The sequence below is a fragment of the Capsella rubella genome, unplaced genomic scaffold (assembly GCF_000375325.1).
Source record: "Capsella rubella cultivar Monte Gargano unplaced genomic scaffold, Caprub1_0 scaffold_4, whole genome shotgun sequence".
Taxonomy (NCBI): domain Eukaryota; kingdom Viridiplantae; phylum Streptophyta; class Magnoliopsida; order Brassicales; family Brassicaceae; genus Capsella; species Capsella rubella.
Window position 1 is genome coordinate 6,254,144 of NW_006238920.1, and position 25,252 is coordinate 6,279,395.

Here is a 25,252-nt window from a genome sequence, read left to right on the forward strand (position 1 = left end):
CAAAACATATATTGTTTTGAACTTTTGATAATAATTTAGTAACTAATTATTAGCATAATAAACTGCAATATTAACAGTTTCAATTTTTGAATAATGTGCATAGAGAGATTCACGGAGAATAGGATTTACTAAAACGAATTTGAATTAAATAGTCAAAGCTTGGTGTCGTATCTGTTGTGTTATTTGTTAAGTTGTTGATAAAAAAGTTTAATATAATAAAGTCAGTGGCAGAGGGTTGTAAATAAGTGAGCAAAGCAAGATTTTTTTCTAAACTTGCTCCACAAATGTTAATATAGATGTATTTGGACGAAGTTATAGCTTGAAATTTTGTTTTCTTTTAACAAATTTTGCAATAAATTTCATTTTAGTTAAAAAATAAAACAAAATTTCGTCTAAATATTGAGGCTTGAGATTGGGTAGTTGGGATATCGTGGAATAAATAGAAAACTACTTTAATCTCATCTTAATTTGATATCGTCTCCTTCGTTTTTTTTGTTTCCAATTTCTCTGTCTGATTCTTTTATACGAAATTTTCAGTTTTTATCGAAGTTTATTGAGTACCCATGATTCAAAGTTTCAATTTTTATGCGAATGATTCCTCAATTTGATGTTCTGTTGATTTCTAGGGTTTGTGTGAGTTTGGGTGTTCTTGTGTAATCGTTTTGATGGGTCTTTAGTGATGATTTTGCACGTATTGTTTTGAGGATTTGTATAGACTTCCAATGCATATTGAAAGGACTTTGCTTTTTTGAAGGGTGAGTTTGATAGGTTGAGTTTGATAGGTTGCGCATTCCGTTAGCTTTTATGAAGAAGAAGAACAGATCAGTAGGGAGAAGAGCTAAGGTGGGAGTTAAAAGTGGCTAAGAAGAAGTTAAAAGAAGAAGGAGTGCCTCCGCTTCTAAGAGAGGGTTTCTATGATTCAATAATGAGTAATGTTATGTCGTTTTACAATTCTCCTAATGTTTCCCTAAACTATGATATATTTAAAGGATGATCCCATCTTAGGGTATCCTTATCTTATAAATGAACAGTAATTTCCATCTCTTTCCTTAAACGGCTGAAAGGTCTATTCTATCTCTTAATCTTATCTTATTTCTCTTCTTCTCTTATCTTCCTCACTCTCGACTTAACAAATTGGTGCTTTCATTGAGAGCTATGGCGTCAACCCCACCACTTCCAGATCAACGCACTAATCGATCTGAACTCGAGTCTCATGCGTCTGACACACCACTTCCGACGGAGACGCAAGAACAGATCATGGCGCGTCACGACAAGGACATCCAGTGGATGCGCGAATCGATTAACTATTTGGTGGAGTCGATGCGGTCCTTTCGTCCACTTGAGAGCCGTTCCACAACACCGGTGGGTTTCTCGACTCCGGTTTCCGGGACGAACAACCACGTTCCGGTGACACCAACGCCGGTGACACCAGCGCCTGTCGTTGAAGAGCAGACTCGACAGGAGCGCACCATGCCCTTTCCTCCCCAACGACCGTCGGATGGCTTGCTTCCGTCGCCGGTCCTACCGCAGCGAGTCGAATTGCCCCGCCAGATGGGGGAGATGACTTTTAAGCGTGTCGATCTACCGTCGTGTGATGGCACAAACCAAGACGATTGGCTGTTTCGAGCAGAGAGGGTCTTCGCGATGAACCAGACCCATGAGTTTGAAAAGCTAGATCTTGCCGTGGCTAGTCTCGTCGGAGCTGCAGTTACCTGGTGGCGCAACGTTCACGTGCATCATCAACTGGCAGATCTTCAGAGAGAGGTTTCAGGTTCGATTTAAACCAAGTCGTGGGAGTTCTTCTGTAGACCATCTGATGCAAATCACCCAGACAGGTAGTGTGGATGATTATAGAGGGCGATTCGAGCAGTTATCCGTGGAGTTACCTCATGTCACTGATGACGTGTTAGAAGCGGCTTTCCTTCGTGGACTGAAGCAAACAATACATGACCAAGTGTTGCGTTGCAGACCGAGGGATTTAACAGAGATTGTGGACTTTGCGAGACTCATTGAATCTCAGGAGAACGCAACCAATACTTACCAAGCTAGACCTCCTCCGAGGCCAGCTCAGACACCGGTGTTCTCTCAGCCTAGCCGACCACCTAATCAGTCTTATTCCAGGAGTAATGACTACAAGAAACCATCGGGCAGTGGGGAAGCTCGCAATTTTAACCCGTGAAGGCAATGTGGTGATAAATGGTCTCCGGGTCATAGGTGTAAACAGCGGTTTAAATTGATGGAGGTAGACGATTGTGAGGAGTTTGATGATGCATATGAGGATGAACAAGAGATGCAGGAGAGAGAGAATCAGAAAGCCAGCAAGCAAGAAGTGGTGACTCTGCATTCTATGGGTGGTATTACAGCTGAGAAGTCCATGATGATGAAGGGAAAGATTGGCAACAGAGAAGTAGTCATTCTGATCGATTCTGGGGCCACTTCTAACTTCATGTCAGAAAGGGTAGTAGCGGAGTTGGGTCTATCTGCCACAGCAACCAGAAATGTTAGTGTCAGGCTTGCTAATGGGCAGATCAGCAATAGCACATGGAAATGTTCTGGAGAGTTATTGGAGGTACAAGGAGTGGAAATCATGGAAGAGTTTTTGTTGTTTGATTTGGATGACTTGGATATAGTGCTGGGATATACTTGGTTGGAAACCTTGGGGGAGACAAAAACCAACTGGAAGCTATTCAGACTGAGTTGGAAGATACGTGACAAATGGGTAACTATTAGAGGGGATCCAAGCTTGGTGCAAAGGGCGGATTTCACTCAGTGCAATGAGGAGAGTAATCCGCAGAAAGGGGGAAGTGTATCTCCTGGAACTAAAGACCTTGTTTGAAGAAGAAGGACAAGTCGAAGAGCTGAAGGGACCTGTTGAGGTTCAACAACTTCTTACTCAGTTTCCAACAGTCTTCCAGACCCCACAGGGACTACCACCAGTGCGAAACAAAGAACATGCGATTACACTACATGAGGGGACCTCACCGATCAATATCAGGCCCTATCGCTACTCTTTTGTCCAGAAAAACGAGATAGAGAAGTTGGTTCAGGAAATGTTGGATGCAGGAATTATCAAGCCTAGTATCAGCCCCTACTCCAGCCTTGTCCTGCTAGTGAAAAAGAAAGATGGAGGCTGGAGATTTTGAGTTGACTACAGGGCCCTGAATCAAGTGACAATTCCAGATAGGTACCCCATTCCCATTATAGAAGAGTTGTTAGACGAGTTGAAGGGAGCGACGATCTTCTCTAAAATCGATCTCAAGTCCGGGTACCATCAAATCAGGGTAAAGGAAGGCGATGTGGAGAAAACTGCTTTCAAGACACACCAAGGACACTATGAATTCTTGGTCATGCCATTCGGATTGACTAACGCTCCGTCAACCTTTCAATCCATCATGAATGACCTATTCAGACCCTATTTAAGGAGGTTTGTGCTGGTGTTTTTCGACGATATTTTGGTCTATAGCCCTGATTTGGAGACGCACATTCACCACTTAAGGCTGGTATTGGAGATTATGAGCAAGCAACACTTCTATGCCAACAAAAAGAAATGTTCATTTGGTAGTAAGCGAATAGCTTACTTAGGGCACATCATTTCAGGTGAAGGAGTTGCTGCAGACCCTGACAAGATCAAAGCTATGGTGAAATGGCCAGTTCCTCAGAGCGTGACTGAACTAAGAGGGTTCTTGGGGCTGATTGGTTATTATAGGAAATTTGTGCGTAATTATGGACAGATCGCAAGACCTCTCACTGACCTTCTCAAGAAAAATGGGTTCTGTTGGTCCACTGCAGCAGAGGAGGCGTTCCAAGAATTGAAAGGAGCAGTGACTAGTCTCCCAGTGCTGAAGTTACCAGACTTTGATCAGGAGTTCACAGTGGAGACTGATGCTTCAGGGCTGGGGATTGGAGCAGTTTTATCTCAAGGTAAGCGACCTATTGCCTTCTTGAGTCAAGCCTTTTCATCATCAGGCCGAATCAAATCTGTGTATGAGAGGGAGCTCCTTGCCATAGTTAAGGCGGTTACTAAGTGGAAGCACTACTTAGCGGGGAAGGAGTTTGTTATTAAAACAGATCAAAGTAGTCTCAAGCATTTGTTGGATCAAAAAGGGGTCTCCTCAGTCCAGCAACGATGGGCATCAAAGTTGATAGGTCTCAAATACCGGATAGAGTACAAGCCAGGAGTTGAGAATCGGGTGGCGGATGCTCTATCCAGAAGACCGCATGATGAGAAGCTCAGCCTGATAAGCGCACATTCACCATTAAATTTTGATAAGGAGGAGTTAGCAAGTCAGCTGAGAAAAGATGTTGAGTTAGCAGCCATAATCAAGGATTGTGAAACGAGGCAACCAAACCAACAGGGGTACATCATGGAAGGAGGGTTGCTTTACAAGGAAGGGCGGTTGGTAATTCCTCAGGGATCTCCCATCATTCAGACCTTGCTGGAACAGTTCCATAACAGTGCAGTTGGGGGTCATGAAGGGGCCTTGAAGACTTATAAAAGGTTATCATAAGAGGTGTTTTGGAAAGGAATGAGGAGAGATGTGACAAAGTACATCATTAAGTGTCAGATCTGCCAAGAAAATAAGCAGGCCACACTGTCTCCCGCAGGGTTGCTCTCACCCCTACCAATACCGCCATAGATTTAGTCCCACATAAGCATGGATTTCATAGAAGGGTTGCCACCTTCTAAAGGGTTCACGGTGATACTGGTAGTAGTGGATCGCCTAAGTAAGTATGGGCATTTCATTTCGCTGAAGCATCCTTTCACTGCAAGAACTGTGGCTAAATCATTCATCAAGGAGGTGGTAAGACATCATGGCTTCCCAGAGAACATAGTCTCCGACAGAGATAAAGTGTTCATAAGCAGTTTTTGGACAGAATTATTCAAGAGCCAGGGAACCACTCTCCACAAGAGTTCAGCCTACCATCCGCAAACTGATGGGCAGATAGAGGTAGTCAACCGGTGTTTGGAAACATACTTGATAGCAGGAAGCCAGCAACTTGGGTTCAATGGCCACCCAGGGCTGTATATTGGTATAATTCTTCTTACCACTCCACCATCAAGACCACCCCTTTCTTTGCTGTGTATGGAAGAGAACCTCCTAAGATTTTACGATATGGGGATGTGCCAACAGCAAATGTAATAGTAGAAGAACTGCTAAAGGACAGAGATAGTTTGTTGGTAGAGTTAAAAGAGAACATGGAACTCGCTCAGACTATGATGCAGAAATCCGCCAACAAACATAGAAGAGATGTAGAATTTAAGGTCGGTAATTGGGTGTACTTGAAGCTGCGACCTTATAGGCAGAACTCAGTGGTTAACAGAAGGAATGAGAAGTTAGCACAGAGGTACTTTGGCCCTTATCAGATCCTGGAACGCAGAGGGAAGGTAGCTTACAAGCTTCAGCTACCTCTTTACAGTCAGATACATCCTATATTTCATGTCTCTCAGCTTAAAGCTGTTGTTCCTTCTGGACGACAAGCTCAGGAGATCCCAGCCATCCTGTCTCCTACTTTAGAATGGGCAGTAGAACCTGAAAAGATACTTGATGTGCGTCGCCCTCCTCAGGGAAATGAAACAGAGGTCAGAATCCAGTGGAAAGGCTTACCTGAATTTGAGTCTACTTGGGAACCAGTCACAGTGATAATGGATCAGTTTCCGGATTTCGACCTTGAGGACAAGGTCAGTTCTCTAACCGGGGGTATTGATAGGTTGCGCATTCTGTTAGCTTTTATGAAGAAGAAGAACAGATCAGTAGGGAGAAGAGCTAAGGTGGGAGTTAAAAGTGGCTAAGAAGAAGTTAAAAGAAGAAGGAGTGCCTCCGCTTCTAAGAGAGGGTTTCTGTGATTCAATAATGAGTAATGTTATGTCGTTTTACAATTCTCCTAATGTTGCCCTAAACTATGATGTATTTAAAGAATGATCCCATCTTAGGGTATCCTTATCTTATGAATGAACAGTAATTTCCATCTCTTTCCTTAAACGGCTGAAAGGTCTATTCTATCTCTTAATCTTATCTTATTTCTCTTCTTCTCTTATCTTCCTCACTCTCGACTTAACAGAGTTCTGTAATCCGAGAATCTTGAATACCTTCTGAGACATTGTGTTCGTTGTTATGTATCTTTAAGCTTAGTTGTTCTGTTTCAGTTTGTCTAACTTGGTTGCTTAGTGTGTGTGTGTATTCATCAGATTGTGTTAGTATAGTTATATCATTGTCTATGGATTGATATCTTCCAGCTGATTTACGGGATGGGGTTTAGTATTTAGACTTGGAATCTCGGATGCTCTTTAAGCATTTAAGTTCCTAGTTTCTTCAGTATCATTTTATGGGAGGACTTTACAACTGGAACATTGAATTGTGGTTAGCCGGTTTATTTATCTATCTTCTGACCCTTTCCTTGTCCAGCCGTCTTCTAAATATAAATTAACAAATTATTTTCATATAATATTTAAAGTAAATTTGTCAACAAAAATGTACAAAGTTGTATAGTTGTTGTGTGTTTAACTCTAAGCTTAAATTAGTATAGATTAAATCAAAGCTTAATTTTCTGCATTAGTTTCAAGCTCACCTAAGTAAATATATATATATTTCTCTCGTCGATAGCTAGTATATGTGATTAAGTTCAGGGAACAAACTCCATTTCTTGATCTTGTTCATCATAAATTTAGCAAAACATGAGCAAACATAAAGAAAAAAACCTTAACTGTATCAATTTTATTTTATATATTTGTTAATTTTCAATTAAATATTCTTTTATATTTTTAAATGTTTTGATTTTCTTATTTCTATAGTGTATCCTTATCTTATGAATGAACAATAATTTCCATCTCTTTCCTTAAACGGCTGAAAGGTCTATTCTATCTCTTAATCTTATCTTATTTCTCTTCTTCTCTTATTTTCCTCACTCTCGACTTAACAGAGTTGTGTAATCCGAGAATCTTGAATATCTTCTAAGACATTGTGTTCGTTGTTATGTATCTTTAAGCTTAGTTGTTCTGTTTCAGTTTGTCTAACTTGGTTGCTTAGTGTGTGTGTGTATTCATCAGATTGTGTTAGTATAGTTATATCATTGTCTATGGATTGATATCTTCCAGCTGATTTACGGGATGGGGTTTAGTATTTAGACTTGGAATCTCGGATGCTCTTTAAGCATTTAAGTTCCTAGTTTCTTCAGTATCATTTTATGGGAGGACTTTACAACTGGAACATAGAATTGTGGTTAGCCGGTTTATTTATCTATCTTCTGACCCTTTCCTTGTCCAGCTATGTAATACAAAACCCCATTGATGCATACACCTTCACCTATAGGGTAATGTTTTTCCGGACAATACATTTGTCTCCATGACACGTTCTTAGTTCCTAATGTTAGAATATGTTGTCCCTCTTCATCATTAGATGCTCCATAAAGCGAGTTCCTTAGGGTTGATGCTTTGTATCGTTTGCCAATAGGATCATACCCTAATAAGGTTCTTGAATCCCTTTTCCTTTTCAGTTGAGGTAATCTCGTGTACTGTCCCGTGCTAGGGTTACATATAGCCGGAACTTCACCTCTCTTCATATTAGGGAGATAGAGCAAGCCAGAGACTGGACCACAGATCTCTTGTCCGATATCTCCCCGTAACTTCATATGAAAATCGGCTGATACTACAAGAGAGTTGTTCTTGTCTGGATTCTGGAGCTGAGGCGACGTGTAGAAGCGCCACTCATTGGAGTTTTTGACAGCGAATAAGAGACGTGGCTCAGAAGTCAAGGATCTTTTTAAGAACGACTCGGTGAAATCTTGAGAGGTGAGTATGGATGCGCAGAACTTGGATGCGAGACCAAACCTAGCGATTGATTCAACAGACAATCTCGAGAGGATGTCGAGAATGATGTCAACAGGGATGGGATCTGAGTCTCCTTCTATTTCCATAGAAGATCGTGTGTTGTGTTTTTGGTTCTAGACTTGGTTTTATAAAGATATCTCTGAAGTCACTTAAGATTAGAAGAATGAATAAATCCCAATATATATAGCTAGCTAGCAACATGTTCAGAAAAAAAGAAAAGGAAAGTTGTAGATATATATATGTTAAATATCGATTCCGAAAAAGTAAATAGGGCAAAGTATTATTTTACATATTTTGTCAAAAGGAAAACACAAATTATTAATGCAAGTATTAAACATGAATGATAAATCCAAGAATGAAAAGTTATCCTATGAATCAGTTGGATAGTTTAGGTACGTCGTCCATTGTGATCTGAACAATTATTTATTTTGATGATGTTTGAAATCTAGAACATTATACTATGCCACTAATGACTTCATCAGACCAAGATCAAACAAAGCACAAATCCTAGATATAATCTCATGTCAAGACTCAAGAATTTTACCAGAGGGACAATACTGAATCTCAATCCAGCCGATCATCTCTACTTCTATCCGACCTCGAGGGTCTCCCCAGTCTTAGCTTTTTAAGACACCAAAGGTAAGGAATTGAAGATATCAATCCTTATCGAAACAGTTTTAAATATGTCTGAATTGTGGAAAATATATACAACATGAAGAAAAAATGTTGGGCACCACACCCTTAACATTTTGTTTGTTTTGTTATAAAAATAGGTTCGTGTTGTTGAAACTTAAATTTTTAGATTTGTAACCAAGTTAGTAGAAATTTAAGTGTGGTTTGTTTAATTTCTCTTTGGTATCTTCTGACTTTGAATTACTTTCTCATGCACACATCCTTAAGTGTTTGTTTAAAAGACCTTAAAAACGTCTTGTTCACAAGATGAGAGTAGTTTAGTGAAGTTTTATTTATGTTGCAAATTTAATATAGTTTTGGTTGGTACATATATAAAATTCCTCTATCATCAACTACCACAGTTTCCACCTAGTCCACCAAAAGAGAAAGCTACTCCAGTTGACTTGAAGTAACCCCATAATGATACTCTATAACACTTGTAAGAATCTGCATAACATCTTATTCTATTGTCTTCAATGTCAACGAGTTGATAATTTGAATTCCTCACTTTAACATGAACATAATGTGAACTTTTGTGAAAGTCAATAACTGGAAAATGTCCATTTCCCATTGGAGGACTAATTCCATTAGGAGATGTGAAGGTATTTCCTCCGTATCGCACCGAAGAAGCTCCTTTTCTTAAGTGTGTGAATAATTCCTTGGGCCAATAACCAATTATTTCATCTAATATTTTTAGCGCTCAATTTCCGGTGAAACCATCCTAATAAATATTAAAAAAAACTCTAAAAATGATTACAAAAATAGTTGAATATTATAAGCATATATGTTATTTTAACAAGAAAATAGATAAATATTATATTCACGAACTTTCAAATTTTGGCCATTTAAATCACAAACTTGATGAAATAGACTATTTTTCAAATAAACTATTTGACATATAACATGTGAAAATTTTACCTGAAAAACTTGTGGTGTGACATATCTTGTTTCTTTACCAACGTAAATAGAAGATCTACTAATATAGCTTCCAATGGAGGGAACTCGACTTGTAATAATAAAACCAGGACAATTTGTATTATAACATCCAGTTTTCTTATATCCATCTGCCTGAAATTTTTAAAAAGTCAAAATATTTTGAGGTAGACACAAAGTGAAAAATGCAACACATGTTTTTATTTTATAAACATACAAAGAAATTATTATCTCTTATGAAGATGCAAAGATATATAGAAAATGTAGTCAACTTTATTTTATTGGTTAGTCATGTAGAAAAAATAATAATCATTTGCTATTAAAAAAAACAAAACTCATTCACTTACAGTCCAATATATTGTAAATCGCGTCAAAGTGTCCCCGTATATTCTTGGATGAACCTATAAAAACATATTAACACATGATAAAACGTGTGTACGCTAACTTAAAATATTAACAAAATTTAAAGTGTGAATATTTCTTTTCAGAAAGAAAGTATTAAGCCTAATTTTCAATGAATATATATGCATAAATATACTTTTTATAAATTTCTTTTAAAGTATATATATAATACACACTATGTATATAACTTTCATTTTTATAAATGATAATAACTTACCGCCCATCCAAATTGTATGCTATTGAGTTCATCACGAGGTCCATTCTCTAACCAAATTTGACTTTTAGAGTATTGGTTATTTTGTACAGTTACATTGTGGACACTTATCATAGCTTCTGCTCCGCGATAAATGCTCTCATCCAAAATGGTCTCGATAGTAGCCAACTATACATCACATGTATATAAAATGTATATTAAAAATAGACTCGATCGCTCACAAATTTTACATTTATTATATTCATTTTTTTAGCTGCGAATTATATAAAAACTATATGAGTTTATATAATTTTTTTAATAAAAATATATGAAAAAGAAGAAAAAAATATATGAAAAACAAGAAATTTACATGGTGGCCAAAATATTCCATTGTGTTCAGATGAAAGCTCTCAGTTCCAAATTTTTGCTTTAAAATTGGCACAGATCCTTTTGGACAACTTAGATCATTTTCTTTATATTTATTTTCTATTTCATGGTTTTCATTGAAACCAAAATTTTCCTGTAACAAAACAAAATAATGTGATTAGGAATATATATAATAGAGTTACAAGATTATTATTTTACAATTGCATAGTCACATTTGATTGTATCAAATTAACCACTATCACTACTATACTTGAATCTTGTGGTGTTTTAACAATGGATGTTGGAAAGCGGGTTGTTTGTATATATCAACACAATCAAATTCCTGTAAAATTGACTAAAAAACAAATTTCTTGAGAAAATTGAATTATATAATCTTATAAGAAATTAAATTTTTACAAAATAGAAGTTAGAAAAAGCTCACATCACTGTTTCCTTCAACCATTTGTATAAGAAACAAATAAGAAGATAGAACAAACACTAGATTTAAATCCATTGTTTAACTTTTTTAATTCACTTATATTTCTGCATTGATATTTTGTTCACTATATATAAACCAATTTGAGTCAACATGCATTTAACTTACCAAAATATATTAATTTGAGTCAAAACTAATTAATTATATACCATTTTTGAGTGTTTTTTTCTTTACTAAAAAAAAGAAATATAGAAAATCGAAAACTACGAACAAATAAATAACAATCCAAAAGAAGAGCTTTGACGAATCAAGACATGAGTGTTGCCACGACCAAATTGGCAAAGTTATCACAAAATTGAACAAGAAAACTTGAAAGTCTTGCCGTCTTCTAAATATAAAATTAAGAAATTATTTTCATATAATATTTAAACTAAATTTGTCAACAAAAATGTGCAAAATCGTATAGTTGTTGAGTATTATCAGCTCACACGAAGCTGTGTGTGTTTAACTCTAAGCTCAAATTAGTATAGAATATAGATTAAATCAAAGCTTAATTATCATCATTAGTTTCAAACTCACCTAAGTAAATATATTTGAGTCAAAACTAATTAATTATATACCATTTTTGATTAAAAAAAATTATAAAATCGGATAACTCAAAATTTAGTAATAGATTATTCCTAGATTATTATAATTTTTTGATATACATGCATAATGATTCCTAGAAGACATAGGTTGAATTTATTACTGTTTATGTGGATTATATTTATGTAATTAAGGTTAAAACTTATTGGTTTTTCTGTTCCAGAAACGTCATTTAAGTTTTTCATTGGTCTTACTGTTCTAGTGACAACGTTTAAGACTTTCAAATTCAATCTATAGACTTCCAAAATATCAATTACGAATAAAAGATTTTTTTATTATTATTTATTCACATAAACAAAAGTAATTAACAGAAATTAAAAAAACAAAATTCAAAAATAATCTTCTTCACTGGATGAATCCATGACGACTTCCACGCTTGCGTCGTCTTCTTCAACATCAACGGCGACTACCTCCTCTGCGACTTCGACGTTGACGACCTCCTCTGCAACATCGTCGACTTCGAATTCCTTAATAAATTGGTTTTGGGAAAGAAAATACCAAAAGAAAGAAATAAATTTGTTTTGGGAAGACATAATTTTCCACATGATGAATATTGAAGAAGATGAAAAAGATGAATTACACAAATTTGGTCAGAATCGAAAATGGGTAAGAGCTGAGACTAGCTGATACACCATTATCAATGGACTTCCTCTGCATTTTCATCATTACATTTAAAAACCGTAAATACAACATTAACAAAAACCACTACAACAACTAGAAGTACAAAAATCACTATAATGAAAATAAACGCATTGTGAGAAATCAGATATTTCCAAAACATGATGATAAAGATAATGAAAAGAAATGGGAAGAAGAAGCATTTTTTAATCACTTTTAGTTCCGCTAATGGAAATTAGCAGAAATGGCAAAGCTAATAGAAAGAAACTGTTAGCTGTATGCTTAACACTAAGCTAAAATTAGTAGACTAAACATACTTCTAATAAAAAAAACAAAAAAAAAGAGAGAAATTACCTCAAGAGACAGTGAAGCTTATTATCACACAATATGCATAGAGATAAATTAATGGGCAGGGAAGAAACTCTATTTCTTGATGTTGTTCATCATATATTTAGCAAAACAAAGAGCAAACATAAAGCAAAATATGAGCTTAAAATTTAGTTAGATTAAATAAAAAGCCTAGTTTTTTAGATTATGCCAATCGAATAAGTTAGTAGCAATCTATAATATAATATACATAGAAATTAAAAACCCTATAGAGATCAAAAATCAAAAAAATAACTTAAACTGAAACTGAATAAAAAAACAAATAGATGTCAAGTCGTACTCCCTAAATGAGTAATGTATCAATTTTGAGTAAGTGTCATTTATAATTTGCAACCAAACACAATAAGTTACACAACTAACATCTAGGTTCTAGTTTTTTAATCTCAAATTTTTAATATTCTATCGAACATATTTTACGAAATAAATTATGGTTTTTAATATGTTGCTCTAATTCATTATTAATGTTAGGATGTGCCACGATATTATTCAAGTGACAAAATCCTAATTCACCTTGATTGTTTTCAGATTTTTGAACTAGATTTTCGATTTAGTTTATCAAAAACTCATATTTTACCCGATCAAGATTTTTGTGAAAGTAGATTTCTTTAAAAATAGAGAATCTGATTTTATGAGGTTCAATCAAGAATGTACTATTATATTCAAAAGTTTTAATTAAGTTTTTCATATAAACTAACACTTAACCTAAGTTATTTAGTAATTAAAATCCATATTATTTTGGCAGTAACAAATTATATATAGATTTCCTATACAATCATGAAGTGCAATCAAAAGTTTTATAAACAATTTTCAAAAAATATATTTTTTTTTAATCTCTTTTTATATTTCTCTTAATTTAAGTTATATTTATAAATTTAATTATAATTGAATCTAGATTTAAATCAAGCAATAATTCAAAGATGAGGTATTTTTAAGAAATGATGTATATTTTTCCAACCAAAGTTGGGGCATTAAGGGTTTTTTCCGTTTAAAACGTCTTCGTCCATGCCTAAAAGAAGAGCATCTACTATGTTGGGGTGTAGCCGTGTAGGTAATATTTTTTCACCCCATCTAAAAAGAAAAAATTACTTAGATAAATCACAATTGTATGTTTATTCCTTAAACAGACAGATCTTTTTTTATTCTTTTTAGTGAGATGGGTGTAATTATAATAAACACCCTTAGGGGGTGTTATTGGTTGTATAAGTTAAATTCAACTCCATTAGATTTTAAAAATCATAAGACTTTTAAAATATGGGTTCATTTAAACTGAATTATGATTCATTTTAACAAATCCGTGGAAGTGTATTTCTACAATGACAAATGATATCCTTTGTTTTGAACAATAGAATTGAATTCTATAACAAATGATTTTCACAATTTCAATGAAATTCTACCAAACTTTTTATTATCACATTTTTTTTCTCATTTTCTGTTTTGAAGTTCTAGCATATTTTTTTAAGGTGGAAATTAATTAGTATAAAAACAAAGTGACGAAAATGAATCACACAGCAACCAGATTCATTTTGGGTGAAAAATGAGGAACGTAGTGTGTATATTTGTTTTAACGGACACACTACTACGTAAAAGAAAATGAGGAAGAGAGAAAAATGTTGGGTGGATGAGTTATGTGTATTACGTTGAGTGATAGGGTGAAACTTTTGTTTATTTGATTGTGAAATCTCATGTAGAAGGTTGGTTTTTGGATTGACATAATTTACATATGAAATCAGTTTCATGTTCATTTTAAATCCTTTCAAATGATATCATTTGTGAAAATCCACCAAACTTGAATAACATAAGACTTTGATTAATAATTATAAGTATGAGAACCAATAACACTTGATTTAAAACTCTTTTGATAAAGACAATATAAATATGAGAACCAATAACACTTGATTTTAAACTCATTTAATGAAGATTCTATAATTATAAGAACCAATAACACTTGATTTAAGTAAAGAATTTAAAATCATTTATTAAATAACACTAGATTTGGTTTAGAGTTAGACTCTATTATAATCCAGTATCCAATAACACCCTCGTCATATTTCTTTTAAAAATTGCCATGTCAGATTCGTAATGCCACGTCATACACGAAATTGCCATGTCAGATTCGTAATGCCACGTCATACACGAAATTGCCACATCATTATTAACAGTTATTCTGTATTTAATAATCAAAAAAATGGGAAACTGAACAATTTCAACACTGTTCACACAAAAAAAAAATTGTTCCTTCTCTCTCGAAGCCGACGAAGAACCCTAACTCTCGCCGCTTCAATTTCTTGTCTCTTCCAGCCGCTTATCCTATTATCAGTGTGTCTCTCTCTTTCTCGTCGTCATTGCTGTCGCATTTCTACTCAACTTGGGTGGAGACTTTTCGTTTTCCGACATGAAAAATATCTCTACCTCGGCGATTCTGGCAAAGAATCCTAATTCTCGCGGCTTCTCTCTTTCTCATCTCTTCTGGCCGCTTCGATTCTCAAGGATTCTCTTTCTCGTCGTCATTCCTGTTGCATTTCTTCTCAACTTGGGTGGAGACTTTTCGTTTTCCGACAAAAATAACAGGGAAATACGAAACGTCGTTTACGGCTGAGTTATGCCACATTGCGGCTGAGTTATATTATGACTTATTGTAAGTTACGGCTGAGTTGTGGTTTTTTTTGTAATTGTTCACGCACATGAAAAAATATCTCTACCTCGGCGATTCCGGCGAAGAACCCAATTTCTCGTCGCTTCTCTCTCTCTCATCTCTTATGGCTGAGTTAGGCCACATTGCGGCCGAGTTATGCTACATTACGGCTGAGTTACGATATACTTTCTCGATATTACAAAAAGTGTTTTTTGGAAAAGACCAACAATAATTACGTACACATATTCACGCGCACATGCATAATAAAGTCATAGAGTATTATATTTTATAAAAATTATTCAAAATAATTCAAAATGTGAATTCAAATTTTCTAAACAAAATATTTAAATAATTTAAATTTTTGTGTCTGAGTATAGAATAATACGTCACGGCTGAGTTATGCCACATTCCGGCTGAGTTATGCTACATTACGGCTGAGTTATGATATACTTTCTCGAGATTACAAAAAGTGTTTATTGGGAAAGACCAACAATAATTACATACACATATTCACACACACATGCATAATAAAGTCATAGAGTATTATGTTTTAAAAAAATTATTCAAAATAATTCAAAATTTGAATTCAAATTTTCTAAACAAAATAATTCAAAGTTTTGTGTATGAATATATAATAATACGTCACGGCTGAGTTATTTACTTTTCATGGTTGACTTATGACTAAAACTTTAATTAAAGGGACACTTGTATGTTAACATTAGCACTGGTTATAATAATGTAGAGATTTAATATATTATAATACAATAAATAAAAATTTAAATAATAGCTCTTTTACATTCTATATTGATCAAATGTGTAGGAATAGAAGATAAGTATAGGGTTTGAAATTTATCATTTTTTTAGATAAGTTTTAAAAGGTTCAAACCTGAGCTAATTTCATGATTTTCATATGGAAAGTTAATAAAAGTGTTAATTACATATTATGAAAGTGTTTTCATTACATACATGCATCAAATATTCACATCTACCATATTTGATGTTTGGCTGAGTTATGCCAACGACATATGGTTGACTTATTGCAGAATAATTCGAGGTTTGGATGAGTTATTCAAACGACATAGCTGACTTAACGTAAATAAATTGTTGTTTGGCTGAGTTATGTCATCGTCATGGTTGACTTACACAGACTATTTCGAGGTTTGGCTGAATTATTGTAACGAGAACATGTAGCTCATCGTTACTTGATGGCTCAACTCATTCAATCCGTAGTCATCGAGAACCAACTTCACAAGCTTCTCATGTGTTCTTTCATCATCTATCTGCACAACTCTACACCCTCTATCGTCGGCGTTAAATACATATTTGTGATTTTACCCAATTACCAGAAACAACAATTACTAGAACCAGATCCATCAACGAAAATGAAGAAGAACTCAGGTGAAGAACAAGTGAAGAACTCAGGTGGAAAAAAACAGAGTGTAACAAAAGAAAGAAAATCTCATGTTGAAGAGGGCGACCTTTCTTAATCACCTCGTTTATGATGACATGGAATGCTGACGTGGAATTATGCATTTGAAGTCGCAAGTCAGCCACCAAACGAATATGTAACTCAGCCTGAATAAATCAACCACAACATGAAAAATATTTAAGTAATTACTAAAAAGTTTTTTAAGATGCCAAATTCAGCCGTAAAGTCAATAAGTCAGCCGTAACGTTAAATAAGTCAGCTGTAACTGGAAACTATATTAGTAATTAATCTTTTGTCAATAAGTCAGCCGTAACATGGTTGAGTTTTCCGTTAAGTCAGCCAATTACGACTGAGTTATGTCTATGAATCATAAGTCAGCCGTAACGACATTTGATAACTCAACCGTTGTCGATAACTCAGCCAACCGGAGAAAGTTAAGTCAGCCGTGTCGAAGACATAACTCAGCCAAACTTCTGATAACTCAACCATCGGACTATAACTCAGCCGTAACTGCGGCTGAGTTATTAACCGTTTTCTCATAACTCATCCAGATTTTTAAAAGTCAGCCGTAACTGTTGACTGAGTTATGATCGTAAGTCAGCCGTTGGCCCGAAACTCAGCCGTTGTCCATATCTCAACCGTAACGTGACATAACTCAGCCGTAACGTACATTATGGCTGAGTTATTGGAGACACGCACCATTTTGTCTGACGTGGCGATGACATTTTTCGTAATTAGTTTTTTCCGATAACTTGTAAAAAGGACATGCTGGTAATAAAAAAACATCTAAAGATAAAAAAAAGATTTGGTAGGTTCTGATCAATACACCTAAAATGTAGTCTATCTAAGTAATTCTCCTATCTAAAAATTCTATACTCATGGGTAATAAATTATCTCTACACAATTTGAACATGAACATGCATGTAATATTTAAAATACTAGACATGTGTACATGTACGTTAATGCAATGAGTCTTTTACATTGTTAAGTATATAGTAAAAGTTAAGTATATAGTAAAAGTTAAAAAAAAGAGAATGTCATTTTTGTGTGTCTCTTGAGAGACTTTAGTTAGTATTCGTCTTCAGAGAATAGAGTAAGCACGAACAACCTCAATCACAGGAGCTTGACACATGGGACATTTTCCTCCAGCTTCCACTAGCTTCTTTGCACACTTCTCGCAAGTGTTCATATGTCCACATCTGTTTTGTTTCCGAACGAAACAAGATACAAATGAAACATAATTATTCGATGGTTCAATTGGGAAACATGTTTACAACAACGTGTTTTTCATGATTCATGTCATACCTATACAGTAAAGAATCGATGTTGCTCTCACAGCACACGCAGCAGATCCCTTTCCTTACATACTCCCATTTTGACTCGTAGCTCTCGGTGTCCTTGGATGGACCTGTAAATCGATTAAGGTGTTTCCATAAGAAAACCGTAAAACATACATATGTTGTGTATTGTTGTTGCAATTGTAAATCCTCATATGTAAATTCATAAAGTGATTGGAGACTAATAGAGAACCTGCTTGGTCAGCAGAGCGGTGCATCGCAGCCGAGACTTCTTGTCTTATGGACCGTTGTAACTCAAGTTGCATTTCCATGCAAGCCTCCAGCATTCTCTGCAAGTTATCCATCCTTTGCTGTATTCTACCCATGTCAACCCTCAAATCGTTGATCGAATCCCAATCCTGTAGAGATATTATTGATCAAGTTAACAAATAAGAGCAACAGCAAAAAAAATATGTCAATCAATGAGTTCCTCCATCTTTAAAAAAGAGAATTGCTTTTGTACACTTCACCCTAAGGTTCCACTCTGAGACTAGTCTTACCATTCCAATGCCGTGCTGCAAATCATGTGCCGTCCAGTTTGAATTGGATCGATCATGGTCCCACCTTGGCTGTATAGGGATTACTGGGGAGGGTAGAGACAGAGGAGGAGATTCGACAGCGTCAAGTTCTTGAACACCACTCTGGGCTTCATCTTGTTGTTCTTCACCTACTATTGTATGGTCAGAATAAGTCTCGTGTTCTTCCCAGTCGACAGGATTTCGGCTTCGTCTGTCCATGTAAGATTGTATCAACTGATCAAGATTCTCCCTAAACCCGCTTTGAAGAAGATTTGAGACACGTCTCCTGTAGTGCCAACAGCGAGCCATCAGATACATAAAATGAGGTTGAAATGTGTGGTCATTATTGTAGAAATTTACTAGATTAGTACCTGCTTGAGAGTTCTCTGAGTTCCATGTTCTCGTTACCATCATCCGGAGGAAAGAAAGTTGCAGCCCTTCCAATTGAAACTGTGTCCTGATCAGAATGTTCTTCCGACCAGTCTTGTATTGTGCTTTGACGATCAGTATCATCAGGCTGCATATCTGTGAGTTCTGTGTGAGTGTGGCCGTCTCTGTCCTCATCCACGGATGATATCTGGGACAATTGATTTGGAAAATTCACAGGAACATTTGTATCTGCCTCGTCTTCAGCATCATCTCTCCATGCACTGGTTTCACCATTGATAAGTTGCCAATCAGATTCTTCGTTTTCCATAATCTCCTCCTCGGTTTGTTCCTCTAGAGGGACAGTTAGATTAATGCTTTCAACAAGATTCTCCTGGAAATTTGTTGTCCTGTTTATCAGTCCCATTGTGGCAATAGGTTCAGATTGCAGAGACTGTTCATAAGGTATCTCAATAGTTTCTCGTAATTGACAGCCATGTCTGATCTCGTCTCCATGAATTGAAGAGGATGAACACTCAGTAGTATCCTCTCTTTGATGGCTATTCAAGTCCACTTCAGCATCATTTCTTCCCAGAGAAAAATCATCAATTTCTGACCGTTGCCAATCTTCAACACGTGCAGTCCTTTCTTCCAAACTTATGCTCCGGTTATTACTGCGTCTAGAATTAGTTATCTCATCCAGTGAACTTTGGTTGTCAGCCTCTCTGCCATTTTGATCTGAGCCACCGTCTGCATCATTGATGCTACCTAGACAATTTAGATCGTTTTGTTCACCTCTATTATCAACAGTTCCAGCATTTGATGAGGTCTCTGAGTGACTGCTGCTTGCTTGACCAGAGACAGACCGGTCAAGTCTGGATATAAATTCCTCCCTGGGATGGGAAAATACACAGTAAGCAATTATGATCTTAATCCCTCAAAAGCAACAAAGTTTCAGTTTCTGGGTCTAGCTGCACTTATAAGATGGAACATAGAGTATATAGAAAGACTCATACAAAATGGGACTGGCATTTCACTTCAGGATGGACACCAACAAGGAATAGAAGCACTCCAAAAATTTAAAGGTTTGAAAGCATAGGTCTTTATAGGATATTGACCCACATATATATGACCTACGAAATGGCAATACATAGAAGAAAACAAGGAAAGCTTCCAAAATACACAAAGATATACACGAATTGATTACCACAGATAAAAATTGGCTACCTCAGCTCAGATACAGTGTGTCTCTCTCTTAGAAAGCCCAACTCAGAAGCTGCAGATGACGTTGGTTTCTCTTTATCATCGTTGTCACCATTTCGCAAGAATCTTCCCCTTAGCAGTGCCTGCAAAAGCAATTAAAGATCATGGTCTCAAGATATGTCAACCAACACCCAAGAGATAGAGTTGCATAGATTCAACTCTCAACACCTTCTAGAACCTTCAAACAACCAATGTGCCAGTTAAGCTGACTTGTAATGATGAACAAAAAGACAAAAAAATTATATAAAGAAGTAACTAAGATGCTCAGCATATCTATCAACTCCGATGACTTAAACGTCAAGTTAGAATCTCTTTACAGGGAAGTAAAAAATGACAAAAAAAAAACAGGAAAGGAAGGGTATATAAGGAAGAATGAAAAGCTAACATAAAGTCCCTCAAGTATGTCTTCATCGTCCATCTGACTACAAATTTCATTAATCATATTAGACAAACAATGTGACTACACATCTATGAGTCATCGTTTGTTTAGACATAGGTTCAAAGTTGTATTTAGAATTAGTGCTCAACATAGTTCCTACATTTTCTTCCGAATACACAAACAAAAGATTGAAGAAGGAAAATGGGTTATTGAGTCAACTGATGTGTGTCTGACATAGTGATTTTGGACAATCTGTAGCACATTTTAATGTCAGAGAGACAGTAATAGAAAGGCAGGAAACAGCAAAGAAGTCTAATGAACAAACCTGAATGCGGTTGCGGTGAGCAAAGTTTGATACAGCATGATGCTGCATCAAACCCTGCAGCTCTCTTTGTCTTTCCCTTTCAGCCATTTTTAACATATCCACCCACACTTGCCTACCACATAACTTGCGTATACCTCTTCTAGCATTTTCGTTTTGGATGCAGTTCGCATTAACAACCCTTCCATCAAGTACTCTTTCGATCTGGTTAACAACTTCAATAGGCTGTTCGTCCCTCAAATCACCAAGAACAGGCCTCTGCTGGCTATTCATCTGAACCATTTCCCTTATGATCCTCACTCTTTCCTGTTCAGTTTCACCAAGCCATTCTGCTCTTGAGCTGTTGGTTGTGGGAGAATCAGAGGGAGTATGTTGCCCTGTCCCAGAGCTCATCCACTCACGAAAAATTTGTCTAACTCTTTCCCTTTCAACCATCCCCAGATCAGAAAAGTGCTCGCTCTGAAAAGGACCGAGATCGTCACTCGAGTTATGTGACCCAACATGACTCGGGGTGGGGGACCATCCACCAAGTTCATTCTCACCCAGATTTACACTATCTCTAACAATATCGTGTGCACTAATATCACTGTCACAACCATTTCCCCTCGAAGCATTAGAAGGTGAAGAAGCACTCCTCCTCTCACCATCTCTCTCACGAGCATGACCCATCACATGATCATCCTCAAGTTCCCTCCACATCTGTAGAAGCGAGGATGCCCGGACGCTTGTCCTTCCTTCATTTTCCCTCTGTCTAGAACCCCGAACCTCAGAATCCCGTGGGAAAGATGAATCAATCGCCAAAATGTTTTGCAGGCCAGCAATAGCCATTAGACAAATCGTTAACAAACCCCTCTTAACTGTATTAGGAACACAAAAAAAACCTAATTATCTACAAAATATACACAAAGGTTGCTTCTCCAGATAGACCAGACCAGATCATAACTCAAAAACCGATATGGAGCTCATCAGTTCTTTCAATACCTCAGATATTTCATCTGACCACGACGCTTAAAGCCGCGCTGCACTGGAACCATTTGCATATCGTCCAAGAACATTATCCACCCAAAATATATAAATCCTCTCTCTCTCTCTCTCTCGCTCTCTCTCTTTGCCTCCTTGAGATTAAATCTCAAATACAACTCAAACCAAACACCTGAAAATACCAAAAAATTAACCATTAACATAAATCAAATTCAAATTTCAAACAGATGGTCACCGACTCGATCGTGGATAAAAATCCCGAAAAAAAAAAAAAAAAAACCCAATTCAGATTCAAATTCTTAAATCTCATACATTTAATGCGATTAACGCCCAAATAAAGTAAATTAAGAACCCTAAATCTCACATTATCATCCTCAAACTATCAAAAAAACAGAAAACACAAACCTCGAAATCGGATCCCAAAGATCCACAAAAAAAAAAAAAAAAAATCAAAATCCCCACAAAACAGAGCCAAAATCAGAGTTCCACAGAAGGAAAGGAGTAATCCGTGTTCGTGATGATAAAAGCAAAATCAAATCAGCCATTAATCAAAACCTAACACAATGAGAGAGACGGGGATGATGAAATCGACTTACGAGTGAATCAAGCTTTCGATTTTTAGGAGTGAAGAAACGGTCACCTCCGAGAGAAATGAGAAACGTTAACCAGAAGACGAGAGAGACGACGAGATGTGAGAAGAAGAAGAAGAAGAAGAAGAAGAAGAAGAAGAGTACATGTGGACCTCTCTGCTTCTTTGGGGAAGAAAACTCAAAAAATCAAAGAAAAAAAAAAAAAAAAAAAAAAGATCTCTTTACCGTAACACGAACGTCTGGGGGAAATAAATTGACTACTACAAGCTAATATACCTGATTGACACGTAGCACACTTCTCTATGCTTCCCAAAGTTGGTTTTTTCTTTTTGGATTTAACTAGTATTATTATTATTTATTATTTATAATTATTTATTATTAATTTAAGAAAAGAGAAGAAGATAAATAAAGGAAAAAATCAGTATATAATTCAACTTTGATGAAATAAAATGAGGTGGATTATATAACTATTTTGAAAACATATAAGATCCATTTGTTAATTTTTGGAATATTTGGATTCAAATCTAGATTAGAATTGGTTTCCATATTTGTCTTTGAATCAATGAGTTCTAGACTTTAATCATTTATCACTTTGGTTTTTCATTCCAAATATTGTGATATTTGCATGCTCGAGTCTGAATTCGTCAAAATTAGTTGTTAATTATTTTACATAAAAAAATGAGAAAAAAAATTAAGCGTAACAATATTAGATATTTTTTTATTTTTTAAAGTTGATTATATTAGATTATGAATCCCATTTAACGCTCTCTCTAACTATGATAGTAATAAAAAAAATTATCACACATGATTTGTATATATTATTTATTAAATAATGAAAATAAATAAATAACAGTATAAAATTCAGTTCGAAACTGTGAAACAAAATGAGGTGGATTATTCAACTATTTTGAAAACATATTTTATTATTATGCATTTGCATACATGTCCATTTTTCTAAATATTTAGATTCAAAACATCTAGATTAGAAGAAGGTTCCATTTTATTCATTTGTTCTAGCCTTCTATATTATCATTAATAGAATTTTGGTTTTTCAGTCCAAAAAATTGTGATATTTACATATTTCAATATGAATCGTCAATTTTAATAACTAATTATTTTATACAACAGTTTAAAAATTTGAAACAAACATAAAGAACCGTAAAATTAGATATGTGATATTTTTTTTTCCAACAACGGATCACAACCGGCCGGCCCATTAACAAAATCTCTATTTTTGTAATGAGCATGACTCGATTTTCCAGTGTGAGAATAATTTTAGTAGATTTATTATTTGATATCTTTAAAATTTGATTATATTAGATTCTGAATCTCTATTTTTGTAATGAACATATTTTTAGTGGATTTATCATTTGATATCTTTTAAAGTTGATTATATTAGATTCCGAATCTGATCTTAAATTTCAAATGTTTTCCCTATCTATGATGGCAATGAAACAAACATATATAATCACATCATTTGTATTTTTTAAAATTATTTTATGATTTTGTATATTCAATTTTCTTTCTAAATTAAACATTGTTTTTCGAAGCACTTTTTATAGATTTTTAGAGCTTTACCTCTTCAACTATGGTCTTTAACTTTTGATGAAAATTATGTTCTGGAAAAGAAAATGTATATTGTTTCCGTTTTCCTACCATTTCTTGGATGGTTACTATTTTCCTCCTATGTATACAATTTTACAAATGTCATTTGAAGGAAGTTGAAAAAAATCAAGTTACATCTAAGTTTGTGATGTGAAGTTGGGGATATTTGTAGGATTAATTAGTTTCTTGTCTTAAGTAATAATTGAACATCATAATTGCAGTAAAAAGTGGAACTAGTATTAACCCTTATCATTAAAAACGGTTTGTGTTTATGTTCCTTTATGATAGGTTACTACTTACTATTAACTAGATATGTTTTTGCTGATTAAAAAAAGATATATATTTTAAGTTTTTAACCTATTAAACTTTGGTTTAATCTGTTTGAGTTGTCTTTTTACATGTTGTCCTATTCTATCTTGTGAATACAATAATGGGATCATTCAACTTTTTGATTTACTCATCTTCACTACTAGCTATTTGCTAGTTTGTTATGTCCATTTTGTTTGTTTTGTTCTCACCATATTGGTTCTGTTTGTTTTACATTATGTACCATCCATTTAATTGTTCTTATCTATACAATGTAATTCACTAATTGACCAATATACAGTCTTCTTGTTCTTAAATAAATAATGAATTTCTATCTTTTAACAACAACAAAAAATTGATTTATGACTCAATAATTTTCATGAACTATTAATTAAGAATAAAGTTCTAAAACATGAATTATCATTCTTTCTCGGGAAAAATAATTATTCTTTAACATTATTTAAAAATTGATTACATTACCTATATCGCTTATATAAAACACTATGAATCGATAGTTTAACAAAAAAATAAGATATTAATGGCTATAGAAAAGTTAAATATAATTTGGTGTTATAAGTACTCTAATAATATAATTCTAAAAGCTAAATGTATTATAAGTGATATATGTAGGTAATGTAATCAATTCTTAAAAGCTTCTCTTTATGGACCACAATTAGATTGAGAAATCAGTATAGTGTGTTACAAGAGTTCGTGACTGATTTCCCAATCACATCCAACCATTAAAAATATTTTACAAAATTAATATATTCTTTGTTGTTATATCGACACAAATTTTACAATGACCTATTTTTTTTCTCAATTAAACATATTTTGTAATTTTGTTTTCTAAAACTACGTATGTGTCTTATATAATAGATTTTGCATAATCTATATATATAAAGTTAACTTTTTCTCTTTTCTCCTTATGCCACATCATCTTCCACATCATCTGCCACATCATCATTCATCTAAATTTTTTACATTGATTTAGAATTACAACACTTTAGTTTTTAATTTCTTTTCTACCTCATAACTTAGCCTTTATTT

At 34.9% G+C, this 25,252-nt stretch overlaps 2 protein-coding genes across 2 annotated transcripts; both read right to left on the bottom strand.

Moving 5' to 3' along the window:
- Window positions 1-7,227: 7,227 nt before the first annotated feature.
- Window positions 7,228-7,911, bottom strand: LOC111831085 (putative F-box protein At5g52620). Its single transcript, XM_023784599.1, has one exon. The coding sequence runs from the start codon at window positions 7,909-7,911 to the stop codon at window positions 7,228-7,230; it is 684 nt and encodes a 227-aa protein (XP_023640367.1).
- Window positions 7,912-17,559: 9,648 nt separating this feature from the next.
- LOC17889230 lies at window positions 17,560-22,499 on the bottom strand. The gene is made up of 9 exons (XM_006293298.2): window positions 22,301-22,499; window positions 21,705-21,876; window positions 20,727-21,580; window positions 19,987-20,105; window positions 18,765-19,652; window positions 18,376-18,679; window positions 18,069-18,234; window positions 17,844-17,946; window positions 17,560-17,737 (listed from the first exon to the last, which is right to left on the bottom strand). The coding sequence occupies exons 3-9, from the start codon at window positions 21,549-21,551 to the stop codon at window positions 17,620-17,622; spliced, it is 2,523 nt and encodes an 840-aa protein (XP_006293360.1). The 5' UTR covers window positions 21,552-21,580; window positions 21,705-21,876; window positions 22,301-22,499; the 3' UTR covers window positions 17,560-17,619.
- Between the last annotated feature and the right edge of the window lie 2,753 nt (window positions 22,500-25,252).